The sequence below is a fragment of the Nycticebus coucang genome, chromosome 12, assembly GCF_027406575.1.
Source record: "Nycticebus coucang isolate mNycCou1 chromosome 12, mNycCou1.pri, whole genome shotgun sequence".
Lineage (NCBI taxonomy): Eukaryota > Metazoa > Chordata > Mammalia > Primates > Lorisidae > Nycticebus > Nycticebus coucang.
In genome coordinates, this window is record NC_069791.1 from 22,127,452 (window position 1) to 22,144,824 (window position 17,373).

Consider the following 17,373-nt stretch of genomic DNA (forward strand, 5'->3'; position numbering starts at 1 on the left):
TTTTCTATTCACTTTGAAGATTTAAATATATTTTTATTATTTTACAATTTAAAACGCATTTTAGAGAAGTAATTAATTTAGAGAGCTAATCCCTTTGTTAGTCATCTGTGTTGCAAGAAAAACATGTCCTGATTATTATTATCAATATCATCTTTTCAAAAGATGTAAAATGTTCATCTTTTCTAGATGTCTACTCATTTTTTTTTGCAGTACTATTAGTTAGATATTCTGCCTTTCTCTTTCCCGTTGAGTTTAGATGCTGTCCATGTACAATCTAAGTCTTGCGTGACTTGTAGGCCTCACCCCACCACATTGCTCTTTCATCATTATCTTGGCTATTTTTGTTTCTTTTAACATATGCAGTTTGAATGTTAAAAAATATCTTTGTATTCTGGAAACTCAAGATCTTGTTATTTTTATAAATTCATTTGGGAAATCTTACTATTGAAAAATATGTGTTTGAATCCTCTTGTAGTTCTCTAGTGGCTTTTTAAGGAGAGCTTACAAATTTTTTACTAGTTTTATTCCTGGGTACTCAATATTTTTATTTGAAAATGTAAATTTTTCTTTCATAACATCTTCTAATAACTATTTTTGTGTATGTGAAAACTATTAAAGCATGTATATTTGTCTTACTGAATTCAATTTGTGTTTATGATTCTTTTTCAGTTAACTTTATTATTTTTTAGGCATATACTGGTATAAATGAGGAAGATGACAGTTTTATCCCCTTTTGGCAAATTTTTATATTTATAATCTCTTTTATCTAATTCTGCTGTCTAGTACAGGTGATAATGGGCATCCTTGTATTCTGGAAGAAAGTGGGAATGTTCTCTCTTCCAAGGTAAAGTTGTAGTAGAGTCCTTCACCTGGAGGTATGCTGAATACTCTCACAGTGTGCACATTAGGTGAGGTCCCACCAATCGCCCTTCCCCCTTGCCTCTCCTTTCTGCTCCCTCCACCTTGCTAGACTATATAGGTTTTATCTTTCATGTGAGTATGTAATTGTTTATATGTTGGTTTCATATTGGTATTGAGTACATTGGGTATTGTTTTTTCATTCTTGAGATACTTTACTAAGAAGAATGTGTTTCAGCTCCATCCAGGTAAACATGAAAGATGTAAAATGTTCATCTTTTCTTATGACTGAGTAGTATTCCGCGTATACATATGCTGCAGTTTGTTAATCCATTCATGGGTCGATGGGCATTTGGGTTGCTTCCACAACTTGGCAATTATGAATTGAACTGCAACAAACATTCCAGTGCAAATGTCTTGTGGTAGAATGATTTTTGTTCTTCTCAAAGATCAAATGGAAGGGATCAAGTGGAAGGTCAACACACACCAGGAGTTTTCTAAATTCACCTTCTCTCACTTCCACCTTAGCTCATTCTAGAGCTCCCCTCCTGGAGACGTTGTTATCAAACATGACAAACTCTTTAAGGACATTAATCATATATTATATTTATAAATCTATTTGCTCTTTATAATTATTCTTCCCCAGAAGACAGGAGACTTCATAAGGGAGTGAAATGGTCTAGACTTTTCTTATAAAGAATCACTGTGACATCTCTGTAGAGACTAAACTAACCAAAGGCTGTTGATTTAGTTCAGAAAAGAGAGAACGTTCAGTTAGATCATGGATGGAATGGTAAAATTAGGGAGAGGTGGCTGGTTCAGTTTTGATTATACTTTGAAGATTGTGTTATCAGGATTTGCAGATGGACTGAATACAGGATCTGAGTGAAAGAGCCATCCTTGATTTTTCTCTAAGGTTTTTTGGCCTGAACAATACAGAAAATATGGCTACCATTTACTTAAATAAGGAACATTGCAGAAACAGCAGGTTGAGACTTGAAATCAAATTTGGCTTTGGATGTGTTAAGGTTGAGAATGTTATTTATCTACATCTGTTTATCAACATCTAGAGGATGTTGCATAGCAAGTTTGATATTGGATTCTGGAAGCTGGAAGATGGGTGTTTTTGTTTTATTTTTTATTTTATTTTATTTTATTTTTGGGAAGATGGATATTTCTTTATGAAAACTCTTTAATAGCTTCCCATTGTTAAAAGATAAATTCTAAATTTCTAGTACCACTTTCAATACCTCTTATCTGACACTAGCCTACCTTTTAAGGTTTTTCTCTCACACTATTATCTTATATAGAGAAAACCAAACATTATTATTTTTAGTCTGTTCTAGACACTTTTTTCCCATTTGATACCTTTTCTATGCTATTCTTCATCCCTGGAATGCCTGCTGTCTTAACTCTGCTCTTTGGGATAATATCAAGTTTTCATGACTTTATATGTAAGAATGAAGAGAGAAAGTGAACCATGGAAAAGAAGCTTTTTCAGGTTCAGTTGAAGGCTGTTAGTGAATAGACTTCTCACTGTTTTGCTTCTGTGTGCTCATTTTAACTCGTCCAACACTGTGCTTTCTCTGCTTAGTGACTATTGGGTACAAAGTTCATTTTTATTTTCTTTATTTTCAGATGGGAACATTTAAAGCACATGATGGTGAATATTTCTTAGAACCTGTAGTGCAGGCAGATGGGAGTGAACATGAAGACGATCACAATAAGCCACATCTTATTTACAGACAAGAATTAAAGAGGAACTCTCTTCTGCAATCTCGTAAGCCCTGTGAAGTTTCAGGTAAACTATGAAGTAAAGCTTTTCCCAGTGATACTATGATATTGTTTAAATCTTTTTATAATTTATAATCTACATATTTTTCTTAAATATTTTTGTGTATTTATCTTTGATTGATTTTTAAAAAAAATTGATGAAAATTGTGTATATTTATTATGTACAAGATGTTCTTTTGAAACATCTACACATTGTAGAATGGCTAAATCATGCTAACATATGAGTTGTCTGACATACTTGTCTTTTTTTAATGAAGAGAACATTTAAAATCAACTCTTAGCACTTTTTATGAATACAGCATATCTTTATTAACTATATTCACCATGTTGCACAGTAGAGCTCTTGAACTTCATCTTCCAGTCTAACTGAAAGTTTGTGTACTTTGACCATTATCTTCCCAGCTCCTCCCCAAATCAAGTTCCTAATGATCACCATTCTAGTCTTTACTTCTATGAGTTCAAATTCTTTAAATTTCATAATATAGGAGATCATGTGGTATTTTTCCCAATGTTTAAGTACATTATATTAAAAAAAAACTTTTACCTCTAAGGATCCCTTAGAGATTATCAGTCTACACATAACCCTATTGTAGTAAACTATATTTAAATAAAAAAAATTATTCAGTGCATGAGATTTATAGTAAGTAATTGTGAAAATTTTTTCCTTTTATCTGTTAATCACATTAGTGTTATTTAATTTTTTCAGCAGGATTTTAGATGAAAGTTCTGAACCTAAGTACCAACACATTGCCTAATTTTGTATGGTTTTAGCTTTATGTAAATGAAAACGTAAGTTTTCTGTGACTTATGCTTTCTTATGCTCATCTTGTTTCTGGGGTACATGTATTTTTTGGTATACGTGGCAGAAGTTAATTCATTTTCATTGTTCTGTATTTATTTGTTTATTTGTTTAGGTTGATATTATAACATTTATTAAAATAATGGCATGGGTTAATTGAACCAGCAAAGAACCAAAGAATTAAAATGCAAGCTAAGTAAAATCCCAACTAAAACCTCAAAGTGTCTAATGTATGCATTCATTAACTACCTAAAGCCCTAAGAAAGACATGACACCCAATATAATAAAGTACTGCAAAACAATTGGCAATTTTCAGTTATCAAAATTGTGGATTTTGTATTTTGTATCCTTGTCTCAATCGAGAAAAACATTCTTTTTGAATGCTATATAATATATATATAAAATAAGATGGAAAAGTGCATTAATGTTAGCCCCCCAAGAATTCTGAGATTAAAATTATGTGTGACCTGAACATCAGTTTACAGACAAAATTAGAACTTCATGAAAACATTGCTCCATATTTATTTCATTTTGTGAGTACATCACAGATAATATAGGCTACCCAAAAAGTTGCCCATAAAGTTGCTGTACATTAGGGGAAATAAGAAATCAGAGCTAAATGTACCTATATTTTACAATATATTTTATAAAATATTTACAACATATTCTCTACACGTTGGACACCTCTTTGTAAAATTTTGTAATGAATATTTTGTAAATAAAGGTACACTTAGCTACCGTTTCCCATTTTTCCTACGTACGGTGACTTTAGGGGACAAATTTGGAGACGTCCTATATATCCCTTTTTTGTTCATCTTTGTGGTTTACAGTTTTTCCCTTTTACAAACAGGGCTGCTATGAATATTCTTGTCCCCATGTCCTGTATTTGAGAGTTTCTTCAGGAAGTACACACAGATACTCAATAATTCTATATTGGTTTACAAAATGATTTTTATCAGTTTTGTAGTTCTAGCAACATAGGAGAGAGGTATGTTGTCATCATTTTTTCCTATAAAGTTCTGACTACTGAAGATGTGTACAGGTTAGAATCTAGGAGGTGCAAATTTCTAAAGCGTAAATCTGTTGCTAGTAAATTTCTTGTATATTCCATAAATGTTGTATTTGTTAAGAGTTATATCCATATATGCACATGTATCTTCACTATTCATAGAATGACATACAATGATATGGTTGAAGACAAGGCACCTGCAGTTATCATCAAAGTGCAAAATCTAGACAAAAGAGTGGGATTAGAAAGGATTTGCTTGAGATCGTAGGTGTCCATAAACTATAGTTCCAAACACTCTGATGCCATCTGTTTTGGGATATAATGATATGTAGGCCTTTGAAGGTTTTCCCTGGGAATGCACTTCTTAACCTTCGGAGTGGTTCTCACTGTGTCTAAGGCCGTGTTTTAAATCTATTGACATAATAGATGCCTTTCTTATGCTTTTAATATGAGCATAAGGGTTTCATTTTTATGGCTTCAAAGAAAACACAAATGGGTACAGCTTCACAATAGAATTCTACAGAAGACAGCTTATGCTTGTTCTGATCTACCATTCAGAAGCAGCTTGTTTAATGAATTGTTTAGCTTCTTAAGAAAACCATCAAGTAGACATTCTGAATGCATAAATGTTTCACATAATGATATGCAGGGTTTTGCATTCACAATTAGCGTTCATTATCAGCAAGGAAATGGTCCGAGGAAAGCCTGGCTTTTTTGTTTAATGCTAAAGATTTTTATAAAACTAAAGATTTTTATACATGTCATACTAAAAATGTGTTTTAAAAACTACAAATAGCAAATCTAAAGTTTACGGGATTTAGTTTTCTTTTAATCACTATGTATTTTTTTCTACAACTCTAACTACTAAAATGTAAAAGGCGGTATCCATTCTTTTCGATTCTTAAATTACTTCCAATTTTAGGTACAATTAACAGACATGTTTTTAATCACTAATAAGGGCAATCAATTAATGGCCAAAAAAATTAGCCACTAATCATCATTTTGTTAGTTAAAGTGGAAAGTTGCGAATATAATTAATGAAATGTTATCTAAGGCTTTTTTTCCTCCCCAGTTCACACATTGTTATTCAGCATTACTTGAAGGTCTTACATATTCTAAAGTGTGAGCTTTCAGCAAACTCCTTCAAATTGGTGGGTCTACAGATTTACAGATGAACCAAAATTATTAAATGGAAAAGGAAAAGTGATATCTTTTCTTCATACAGGACATCATTTCTTCTATTGATGGTCTTAACTCCTTACAGCCCTAACATGTTACGATTCATAGTGACGTAAGCCTTGATGAACTAGATTAATTGTTTCCAAGGTCAGAGTTCACCGTGTATCTTGAAATCATACCAATTACATTTGGCAGCTAAACCTAGCCATTGTGGATGCTAGGCGTTCAGATAGATGTCAGATATGTTCCAAGTAAAATTCAGAGGAAATGGGGAAGCAAGGAAACACAAAACTCCTGCAAAATGAGCACCAAACAATAACCCACAAATACCACCACCAAGACAAAACTAAACCAAATACATAAAACTCAACATGGTGGGGCTTGGGTTGAAAAGATTGAAAGGAATGAAAAAATTTTCTAAATTCTGTGAAGGGTAATTGTGCGACTGTGTATCTAACAAGGACTGATAATAGTGGTCTTTGTTCCTCAGGAGACCTCAGAAGCCTTTCTCTGTTTCTTCCATGGCCCCCTGGGTCTCTCTCATCTCAGTGGCATTGGGTAGAAGATAGAGCATTTGCAGGGCAATGAAACAGGTGGCTGGATGTAAATGAAAATGAAATGTCTTTAAATGGGTTTTAAAGTGATGCAGCCAGTTTTTAATGTCTATACTTTTTCCTTAAGTTTTTAAAAAATTATTCTTACAGTCTTTGAGTTCCTAATTTACCAAATCTATAAAAATTTGTTAAGACAAGGTTATAGACAAGAGGGAATGTAGCATTTGTACCCTCAGAGTCCCTGACGTGTGTAGAAGAGTAACCCATTGGCTGTTTCAGGCACAATAGGAGGAGGCTGGCAAGGTACACAGAGGCCGGTTATGAAAGGCCTTTAAGGAATTTTTTTGCTATACCCTATTGGGGAAACGATGACATTTTAAAGTGGAGACATCATATGATCTGCTTTTTAAAAAATGTTGTATTCCTCAGTTGGCACAGCAAGTTTAAAAAATATATATAATTTTGGATTTGGATGAAAACAGCCTGGAGGTAAGGAGACCAAGTTAAAGAAAAAAGCTATCAACAAAAGATTTAAGTGTTAAATAAGTAAAATGTGCATGTTTTCCTTACAATATTTTTCTCAACGTTGGTGAGGTATTAAAAGTTTTTTGTGAGTAATCCATTTGGATAATATTTCTGTGAGTTCATCAAACTTGCATTTTCAATAAAGTTATATACAGATTACCTTTCCTATAGAGATAATAATTTACTCAGTGTCTATCTTGGGGAAATCCAGACTTTAAATTTCAGTAGAGGTCACAGTTCACATAGTGAACTGGGTGTCAGGGAACAGAGTTCTAGTTCTGGCTCCTTTACTAACTGGCTTTGACAACCTCCACTGCTTTGGGTCTTACCTGTGTGAGGTAATGAATAGTTAATTAATTTGATTTCTTTTATTTCAACTGAATGCCAAGTTTGAGAGTCTTTAACTTAAATACCTTACAGCTACAGCAGTCAGACGCTTGCCAGAAATGAGTAAAGTCACGTGTCATCGGGTCATTGAATTTTCTATAGGGCACTGGAATATATATGCTTTTTGTTAAAGGAAATTTGGGAATGTGAGAAGTTGAAAAATATGTATGTATATACTTTTAAAGTGAACAAAAACATGGGAGCTGAATTTGGTTTGTTAGCCACCAGTTTGTAATCTCTAACTTGATTGATTTCTGAAGTCCCTGCTATATGACATTTTCTAAATGTATGAGAAGAGAAGAAGGTGCCACTAATTCATCTAGGGACAGAGGATCATAAATACGGCTATGACCACGGCTAATACTTTGAACTAATAACTTGTTAATGGTGTCTTCCATAATCGCTAAAGCTTCTTAGTGTGGCTAGAGATGACTAAAGAGATCCCATCCACATGCCCAGCCTTTTACTGAAGCACTCCTCAACCCGTGGGTCGCGACCCGTTTTTAAGAATGAAAGTATGCTGGGGCATTAGGAAGGTTGAGAATCACTGCAGAAGGTTCCCTGAGCTTCTACTTGCCTGAGGCAATCAATCATCTGTCTTAGTATTGGGGGATTCCTTCACACTATTGATTAACTTATCTTGATTGAAGTTTCCTTTCTTTGGCTTCTCTGACACCCTTTGCTTTCAACTTTGTTTCTTTTCTTTTTTACCATTCCTCCCAGTTTTCTTCCTGGCCATTGCTATTTTCTCATCGTCTAAGTTAAAGATTTTTAAAATTGCACTTCTTGGCTACCATTGTAAACCACTTTTTATATAGTCCGCATAATTCATTTTTTCCACTTTCCTAATTTTTACTATTTTAAATGATGCATAATTTCGAAAAAAAAAGTTTTAACATTAGCTACCGTCTTAAGATTAAATCTCAAGTCTACAAACTGACACGTTTTCTAGGATGTCCCAGTTGCATCTTAGATTCAGCACAGCTCAGTCTACAACTGTTCTGTCTTCTAGCTCCTTTTTCACGTGCACCCCCCAAAAAAAAGCCTTTTTGGGTGCAATTTTCTGTTTAAATCAAGCACATGCTATAATGGAAAAAAATAATAAATGCTGCTTTTTAAAAAGTCCTACTCTACTGATTAGAAAAGGTTCATTTGTATTGGAGTAACAAACTATTTCCTTGATCATTCAGTTCTCTCCTTTTGCTTTGTTTGTTAACCAGTTTTCTGTACTGAATGGAAGTCATTTATTTTCCTAAGTGGCTATTCAGTCTTATTGTAATAGTCATGTTATTAGGTTAGTTATTGTCTCAGATAAACAATGAGTCCTGAATTATGCAATTTGACCTGCTAAATTTTTAAGATTACGACTCCTATGGAATAAAACTGCTTCACACCACACACACACACACACACACAGCCAGCATTCTTTCTCTTCATACTCATATCTCGTTGAATCTTGGGGTACCTCTGTAAAGTATACTCATCCACAAGTTGGGATGTTTTCTGTCCTAGTGGTGTGGTGGTGTGATTATCAGTTCTATACATACAGATAGAGTTACCTTATTAACGAACCTGTTTTGCCAGTGTGTGCTCTGCTTGGCATAGCAATGAAATGTTTATATATTTACTAATTCCAAAGAAAACAATCAGTATGGCATATTATCATTCTTATTTTGTGTTGTCATCATTTTATCTGTGGCAGTGTCCCAGATCTTTAAAGTGCTAACTTTTTTATTATAGTCCATGAAGTCCTAAATTATCTAGTTTTATGTCTAATGAGGTTGATAATTCCCATAGAGGGAAAATTATATGAAATAGTTGAATGAGAAAGAGAACAGATGAACTAAAAAACCAGAGGGTATGCCTATGCAGTTATCAGGTGCATTTTGAAAATATGTAACCTGGCAGGTAATCATAAACTTCTTAACATTTTAGCTGTGGTAACAATAGTGCTTTCCAGGAAGGACTACCTGGCTACTCTGAAGAATTAGTTTAATAGGCTTTTTATCTTTCTTTCTTTATAGTAGGATTATGTATTTCATATTATATCATTAAACTGGAGAAAGTAATGCCAGTGGAAATAATGATTCATTCTTTTCTGGTATTTAAGGCAAAGTTTTTTTCCTTATTTATTTATTTTTTTCTCTGCTAGCCTGGGAATGAATAGGAGAGGATTATGAACTTGGAGGTATAAGAAGCAATTATAGTTATAACTCCTAATTGAAGAGTAAGCTAAGTAATTTAGGCCAATTTCTTGAATATAATGATGTGAAACCACTCTACATATTTCTGATTTGATTTAATTACCTCTCACTGTTTGTAAATTTAAGACTTCTTGTTTGCTGCTAGGAATTCAGATGATTTTTTCTGGCCTACCTCAACTTGTTATGGTTCACAGGTTCATCAGATCTACTGTTGAGAAAGGATAGAGACTATCGATCCTTTAAAATAACTCAAGGTATTTCTGGAATGATTCCACATACCTGGGACAGATTATTAGATAATGTGGGAGATCTTCTAGCTCAGGAACAAACCATGTTAAATCACAGTATGTGTACATGAAGTGGATTTTCATAAGGTTCATCTGAAAATAAGAAGATAAGATTCATGAGGTAGAATCATATGCTGTTGTCAACTTTTGATAGTGTTATGTTATATTGTAATTTCAGCAGTCATACACATTTGCAATTTTTGCTTGCTAGATATCAATGAATTTGTTTTTTATGCCAAATAAATGATATATTTTTTAAATGATTTTTTTTGAAGATTGAACCATTAACATTTAATTTATATGTTTAAATGCTAGGATATATATTTAATTCACTGATAAAAGATTTTCAAACACGTATCTTTTCAAGAAATGATAATGTAGGAGTTTAGATTATGCCATTGCTATGCATCTGAATTCTTCTGACATTCGTGTCAGTTGCTTTGTCTTAGTCGCTCTTCCTTGCTTAGAATTTCTGATAAGGGAGGACATTTAAAGATGTGGGAAAGCACTATGTAAAATGCAAAGGAGAGGGCCAAGTGTTCTTCTTTTGTGCTCTTCAGGTATAGAGGTTGGGATACCAAAGGCTGGAGAGAGACCGCAGGTGCATGTTACTTTCCGTTAAAAGACTCTTTTTTTTTTTTTTTTTTTGGCCAGGGCTGGGTTTGAACCCGCCACCTCCGGCATATGGGACCGGCGCCCTACTCCTTGAGCCACAGGCGCCGCCCAAAAGACTCTTGAATTTATGAATGAATTCAGGCCCTGATCTCTGCAGGAATCGTTGGTCTGGCTTGTTAGGGAAATCCGTCTTACACTTCTTTAGAGCAAGCTGTGTGGGCTGGCTTCTTGAGAATGTGGAAGAAGATAGACTATTTATGCTGTTGACTCCTAACCAGTGTTCTCCTTTGTCCTGACAGTACAGCATATGGTGTAAGAAACTAGAATTTCTTGTTGTCTACCAGATTAATGGGGGTAATATGAGAGTTTCTAGTACCTTCATTTTTCCTTCAGGGCTACTAAATGAAAGGACAGCCCCAGACCTTTCTCAAGTCTTTGTCCCGAGTAGAGCTAAGAGCCTTTCTACACAAATCTTGGCTCAGTTGTACGCTCCTCTACTGTAAGGCACCTCAGCCCCCATCTTTTTATGAATATAATTAGCTCTGTCTTTTACTTTTCTAGGAAGCAATGTTTATCATTCTGACTCTGGTTACTAAATTCTCAATATTCTGCATGTGTCACCACATACGACCTCTAGAAGAGTGACATGATGTGGATTTCAGCAGTAATAACTGATACGGAGGAAACCTGAATTCATTTCTTTGTTATGCCACTTATTCAGTTGGTGGCTGTTGACATTTTGTCTGACTGGTGTCACATGTCTCTGTTTTAAAATGTCCACAGCAGTAGTAACTGATTCAGGGCCCCAAGCAAGACTAATGATGTAATGATTTTTTTATGTTTCAAGTTTCAGCTGGCCACACACAAGTCCATAATCTTCAGCAAATTTGTTGCTAGTAGTAGAGGTTGTAATTGTTAACTTGTGAAAGTCTTTGAAATAGAGCACTATAAAGTATTTTATAGTCTATGCACCATAGTTCCAAAGTAGTGGTTGCGATTTCTAAAAAAATTGAGAAATAATACAGGAGTGTAGATTTTCATGTTTTTTATGTTATTGAATACTGCTGATTTTAAAAAAAAGTATGTTCTGGATTTTTATTTTGTTAGTTATGTTACCATGGCCAGTTTACTTAACCTTCCTGTTCCTCACTTTCCTCATGCATTAAATGACAACAATAATAGTACCTCCCTCATAAAGCTTTTATTAATAACAAAGGAGATAACATACCTGAAGTGTGCTAGTGCCAGATACAGAATATGCATTAAGTATTATTATGTTTATTATTGTTAATAGTAATCTTAAGTATTATGTTATCATGTTAAGTATTATGTTTATTATTGTTAATAGTATATTGATACAAAAATTCATAATAAGATGGCAACATAGGGCATGTATTATGTCACTAAATCTGAAATGTCTGATTTTAAATTTAAATTTCAGTTTATTATATCTCAAACAAGAAACAGTACAATTAACCCAAGTGTGCACCTAAGCTATCGAAACCATTTTGCCATCTTTTTTTTTTTTTTTTATTTTTTTGTAGAGACAGAGTCTCACTGTACCGCCCTTGGTAGAGTGCCGTGGCGTCACACGGCTCACAGCAACCTCTAAGTCTTGGGCTTACGCGATTCTCTTGCCTCAGCTTCCCGAGCAGCTGGGACTACAGGTGCCCGCCACAACGCCCGGCTATTTTTTGGTTGCAGTTTGGCCGGGGCTGGGTTTGAACCCGCCACCCTCGGTATATGGGGCCGGTGCCCTACTCACTGAGCCACAGGCGCCGCCCCCATTTTGCCATCTTAATGGTAGCTGTGTATGCCTGTGATGGAGAAGCCTGGAGAGTGAGTCACAATGAAATCACGAAAGGCGTTTTCCACAGCTTGTTGAGAACTGAATATTTTCCCTTCCAAGAAGTGGTCCAAGTCCTGGAAGAAATAGTAGTCAGTTGGGCAATGTCTGTGAATATGGTGGATTGGAGCAAGTCCAAGTCCAGCCTCTGTAGTTTGAACAGTGTTGTTTGTGCAACACGTGGTTGATCATTGTGTTGCGAGAGGATTAGCCTGTCTCTGTTGACCAATCTTGGCTGCTTACTTGCAAGCATCTTCATTATTTCATCCAGTTGGTTGTGGCAGACATCCACTGTAATCGACTGATCAGGTTTCATGAAGCTGTAGTGGAGAATGACAGTGCTGGACCACCAAACAGACACCATTAGTTTTTTTTTTTTTTTTTTTTTTGATGAGTATTTGGTTTTGGGCTGTTTCTGCACTTCATCTTTATCCAGCCACTGTGCTGAATGCCTGCAATGGTCCAAAGAATCCATTTTTCATCACAGATAACAATACGGTATAGAAGTAGTTCACCATTTTGTTGTGACAGCAAAGAAAGGCAATTTTTAAGACAGTTTCTCTTCTGACACTTGATTAATTCACATGGAACTCATCCAGCTTCTTTACTTTGCTGGTTTGTTTCGAGTAGTCCAATACTAAAATCAAACCTTGCTAATTCACAGGTCAGTTGAGATGGATTTGCTTCCACTATGGAGTTCCCTCTTCATTATCTACCTTGGTCTCAGGACACTCTTATGGCTCATTTTAAAGATTAAAATCACTAGAAGGGAACTTGTCAAATCATTGATGTCCTGTGCATTCACTAGCCACATCCTTCTCAAACAATGCTTTGATATTTCAAGCTGAGCTGCATTGGTTTCATGATGGAATTCATATTTGAAAATAACACAAATTTTCCACTTATCCATGGTTTTACAAAAATTGCTCTAAAAACATTTGAAAGATAATCACAGGCCAAAATGTGTATTTGAAAGAATGAGGATGTATACTCACAGTAAAAGCAAAACAAGAAGTATCAAAGTGAAGCATCAGAGGTATCAACTGTCAAACTTAGTACTTAAGGAAATTGGACATTTCATACTAAATAACCTAATAATTGATTACAGTTTAAGTCATGAGACAATACAAGTTAGATTGCACAATACATCTGACATGGTCACACTTCATCTCAAGGGCCACTAAGTTCTTCGATCTGTGGGCATTCAACAAATGTTTTGAAATGTTGTGGTTAGAATAAGCACCATTTGATTTTGTGCCCTTGTTTGAAAAATGGATGTGGACGGCGCCTGTGGCTCAGTGAGTAGGGCGCTGGCCCCATAGGCCGAGGGTGGCGGGTTCAAACCCAGCCCCGGCCAAACTGCAACAACAACAAAAAAAATAGCTGGGCATTGTGGCAGGTGCCTGTAGTCCCAGCTGCTCGGGAGGCTGAGGCAAGAGAATCGCGTAAGCCCAAGAGTTAGAGGTTGCTGTGAGCCGTGTGACACCACGGTACTCTACCGAGGGCGGTACAGTGAGACTCTGTCTCTACAAAAAAAAAAAAAAAAAAAGAAAGAAAAATGGATGTTTATTTGCTGGTGGGGAGGTGTATAAGTATTTCCTCATCTGGTCACATACAGAGCATTAGTTTCAATTCTAGCCAGTGTACCAGAATGAATGTTGTACTTGGAATTAGGAAAGTCAAAGGCAAGTTATCTTTGAATGGTTCCTCCATTCATTCCAATTAGTGTTCTCCTTCCCCTGGAGTTCTGGCCTAATACAATCTTTTGTTTTTCTGGTCCTCAATGTATTTATTTCTTTCATCTATTTCCTTTTTTTTTTTCTTCTCTTCCCCTGCTTCATTACCCTTCCTTTCTTCATCCCCATCCTGTTTTCTTTCTTTTCACAAACGTATATTGAGCGCTTATAAATGGCAGGATGTATTGCCCAACAGTGTTCTCCGTCTTTAGGGAATTCATAGCCAAGTGTGGGCTGGTGGAGAGAGGCTCTGACTTTATTTTGTGGGCAATGAACCCCCATTTTATCTTATTCTGAATAAGGATGAAATATAAAGAAGATTTCTTTATAAATTGTATTTGGACATAAATGTAAGATGCCTGGGAGGGACAAGAGATTGAAGATGGCAGGGCCATTTGGGAAACTCTTTGTGTCTGATTTTGCATTTGTGATTATAATAATGTTCTTAGATGAGTAGGAACCAAATGCGTTTAGAGGCAAGGATGTTGTTTGCCAATGGGACAATGTAAAGAATGTTTTGAAGGAGAAATGGGAAAACTTGGTGGCTAGATTTCAGAGGGTGAAGGAAAGATAGGAAGAACCCAAGGGTGGTATACAGTTTGAGTGAGAGGTATTTGGAGGCTATTCTTGACAGTAACGGAATTAGGGAAACAAGATTGGAAAATAAAATGATAAATTCACTTCTGTGTATTTCAAGCATGAGGTGCCAGTGGGACATACAGATAGAATTATGGGTTTCTAATTATATTGTTGTTTGATAGTAGTATTTAGTAGTTTATATTGTTATGAATAATTAATTTTTAACTTTCTCCTTGAATTCTAGAATATGCCGTGCTAGTAAGAGTTTATCCACTTAATGTAATTTTTAAGTACATTGTGTTCTAGCAGGCAGATCATCATTGTCGTGTGATGTGAGTGATTTTGTATTTTGGTTTGTTCTAAATTGGTTTGCGGTCATAATATACTTGTTATTATTAAAGAACAAGACATCATTTTAACATCTGACTCTGTGGGACATAAATAGAAAGAAAAGCAAGCATTGCATAGAAATGATGTAACTGAGTTAAAAAATGTGCTTTGAATTATGGCCATTTATATAGAGTATTTGAAATGGTCATTTTATCATCATTTGTTATAATACTTAGGTGTAAATACCAAAGAAAGGTAACAAGATTAAATGCTTAACTTAGAAAATAGTAATAGATAATGTTTATAAAAATGATGTTTTCAATTACAAAATAAGATAGGCTCATGGTAATAATTTAAAGGGCATTGAGATGTTGTGGCGTTTAGTAGTTTTACTATCCTCTTCTGTCATAGCTATTCAATATGGCCAATGTTAAAGTTTGGGGTGTGTACTTTCATACTTTTTCGGCTAATTATATAAATTTTATGAACATTTATTTGTATATTTTGAAAAAGTTAGGTGTTACAAAAACAGGATTGAACTGTATAGGCCATTTATTTAAAAATGTATCATGGATATTATTTCATATTAAAACATGTATACCTAATTTATTCTTTTAATAGTTACATAACATTTCATTATTCAACTATTCTTCTATTAAGGATTATTAAGTTAAATAGTTTTCAATTTAGTCTCTTGGGATTTTTTTAGTTATACAAGCCTTTCAACTGCAAAATCAAACCAAAATAACAATGAAAACTCTTTCTCCCTAATATTCATACCATATATTCCATTTTATTATCTTATTGCTTTAGCTAGAATTACCAAAACAATTTTATATGATAGCGAGAACTAGCATATCGCTTTCATAGCACATTAGTTTAGTTTTTTACTGTTACTTAGTAAACTGACTTTTTTTACTATTTACTAAGAGCTTGTTTATACTTATTAATGCATTAACCAGTACACAACAACTCAAAACTCCTACATTAACCAGGACTGGGGCAACAACTCACAACGAGACCACATAATTCCACTCTTCTCCCCATTTGGTCCACTTGCCATCATTCTAAATCCCTTATTTCTCATCTTATTTTCATGTTTTTGGGTAGTGTTATTACACTGCATATATTTGTAAAAGTGTTTATTTTTATTTTTGCTTTTAACTATGTAAAACTGTTGCATTTAATTTTCTCACTTTTAAACTTACTGTGTCAAGATCTATTTATACCATTATGTGTTGATGAAGTATGACATTTTAAATTTCTTCTAAATTGTTAAATTATTTTGCCAAAGAGTTGTATTGCATATTCTCTTATAATTATTTCTATTAGTATTGAAATTAAACTCTTGAAATCTGTGCTAAATAACATTGTATTTATTGTTAAATTATGGTTTGGTTTATTTTTTTTCTGAAATCTTTATTATCAAGAAATGTCTTTTTTTAGCAGTTACAGTCATTCTGGAGCCAGATATTCAGGATTTGGATCCCAGCTGTGCTTATTAGTTGAATATGGCTGGACTTTGTTTATTTATTTACTTATATAAAGCTTTTGTGTTTCAATAGGCAAATTGAACCCATTCACCTTAATTGTGATAAATGATCTATAAAAGCTTTGTTCCTTTTGTTGTTTTTATTTCTAGATCCATCACTTATCAATTATTTGTGTTCCTTAACTACTTTCTATATGTTCTAGATTCCTTCTCTGTAATATGGGGTTAACAGTGGTACCTATCTTATTACTATTAAACGAGTTCATATAAGTAAAGTTACCTAAACTGTATTTGGCTTCTAGTAAGCAATGAAATATGTCAGGTGTTATTTGTATTTCATATTAATATACTCAGTTACTGTTTCTTCTTTTATCTCCATTTTCTTAGTGTCACTGACATGTTTTTAATAATCTCCTCTTCTCCTCCATTAAGTTGAAAGTTTTATTGGGTATCTCTGTTTTTCTTCGTTAATGTGCTTGTTTTTAAGTTATGTATATGCATTTACATTTGTGATTGATATTTAAAAGTAAACAGTAACTGTACCCTGCCATTAAGATATGTGACACATCTCAGTTCACTCCTCTCCCACTATAATTTTCCAGAGTGGATATGCCAATTTTCACTGCTATGGAGCAGCATGCAAGAGATTGAAGTGCCTCACATTGTATCCCCTTAGCTTCTTATTGTCAGTCTTTTTTATTTTAGCCATTTGGATAGGTAGATAATCATGTTTCATTGTTTTTAAATATGTATTTCTCAGATTTATCACACTTTTTTTGCACCTTTTCATACATGTATTGCTTTTGGAGTTTGTCTTTAGTGATTTATTCGAATTTTCCTTGACTTTCTCTTCTCTTACTGATTGGCAATGATTAGTTATTTAATCTGTATATAAGCCTTTTGTTGTTTATATGAATTGCAAATGCATTTTCCTACTCTCCAAATGGTGCCTTTTGGTGAACGTAAGTTCCAAGTTTTAATGTAGTCAAATTATATAGTCTTTATGGTTAATATTTTTTGGTTCCTAAGGAAGCCTTTTTTAAAAATCCAAGATCATAAAGATATTTTGCTAGGTATGTTCTAAAAACCTCGTAAAACAAGTTTTAGATTGTTTTCTTTTTTACAAATCAGTTCTTAGTTGCATATTTGAAAGTGTGACGTTAATTTTTCTTTAAATAG

At 34.2% G+C, this 17,373-nt stretch overlaps 1 protein-coding gene across 1 annotated transcript in view; it reads left to right on the forward strand.

The window, feature by feature from the left end:
• ADAMTS20 (ADAM metallopeptidase with thrombospondin type 1 motif 20) overlaps positions 1–17,373 on the forward strand; it is a 165,841-nt gene that overhangs the window by 16,329 nt on the left and 132,139 nt on the right. Inside the window, exon 3 of the mRNA XM_053556101.1 lies at positions 2,497–2,659. Within this exon, the coding sequence (XP_053412076.1) occupies positions 2,497–2,659 (163 nt within the window). The remainder of the gene's footprint in view (positions 1–2,496; positions 2,660–17,373) is intronic.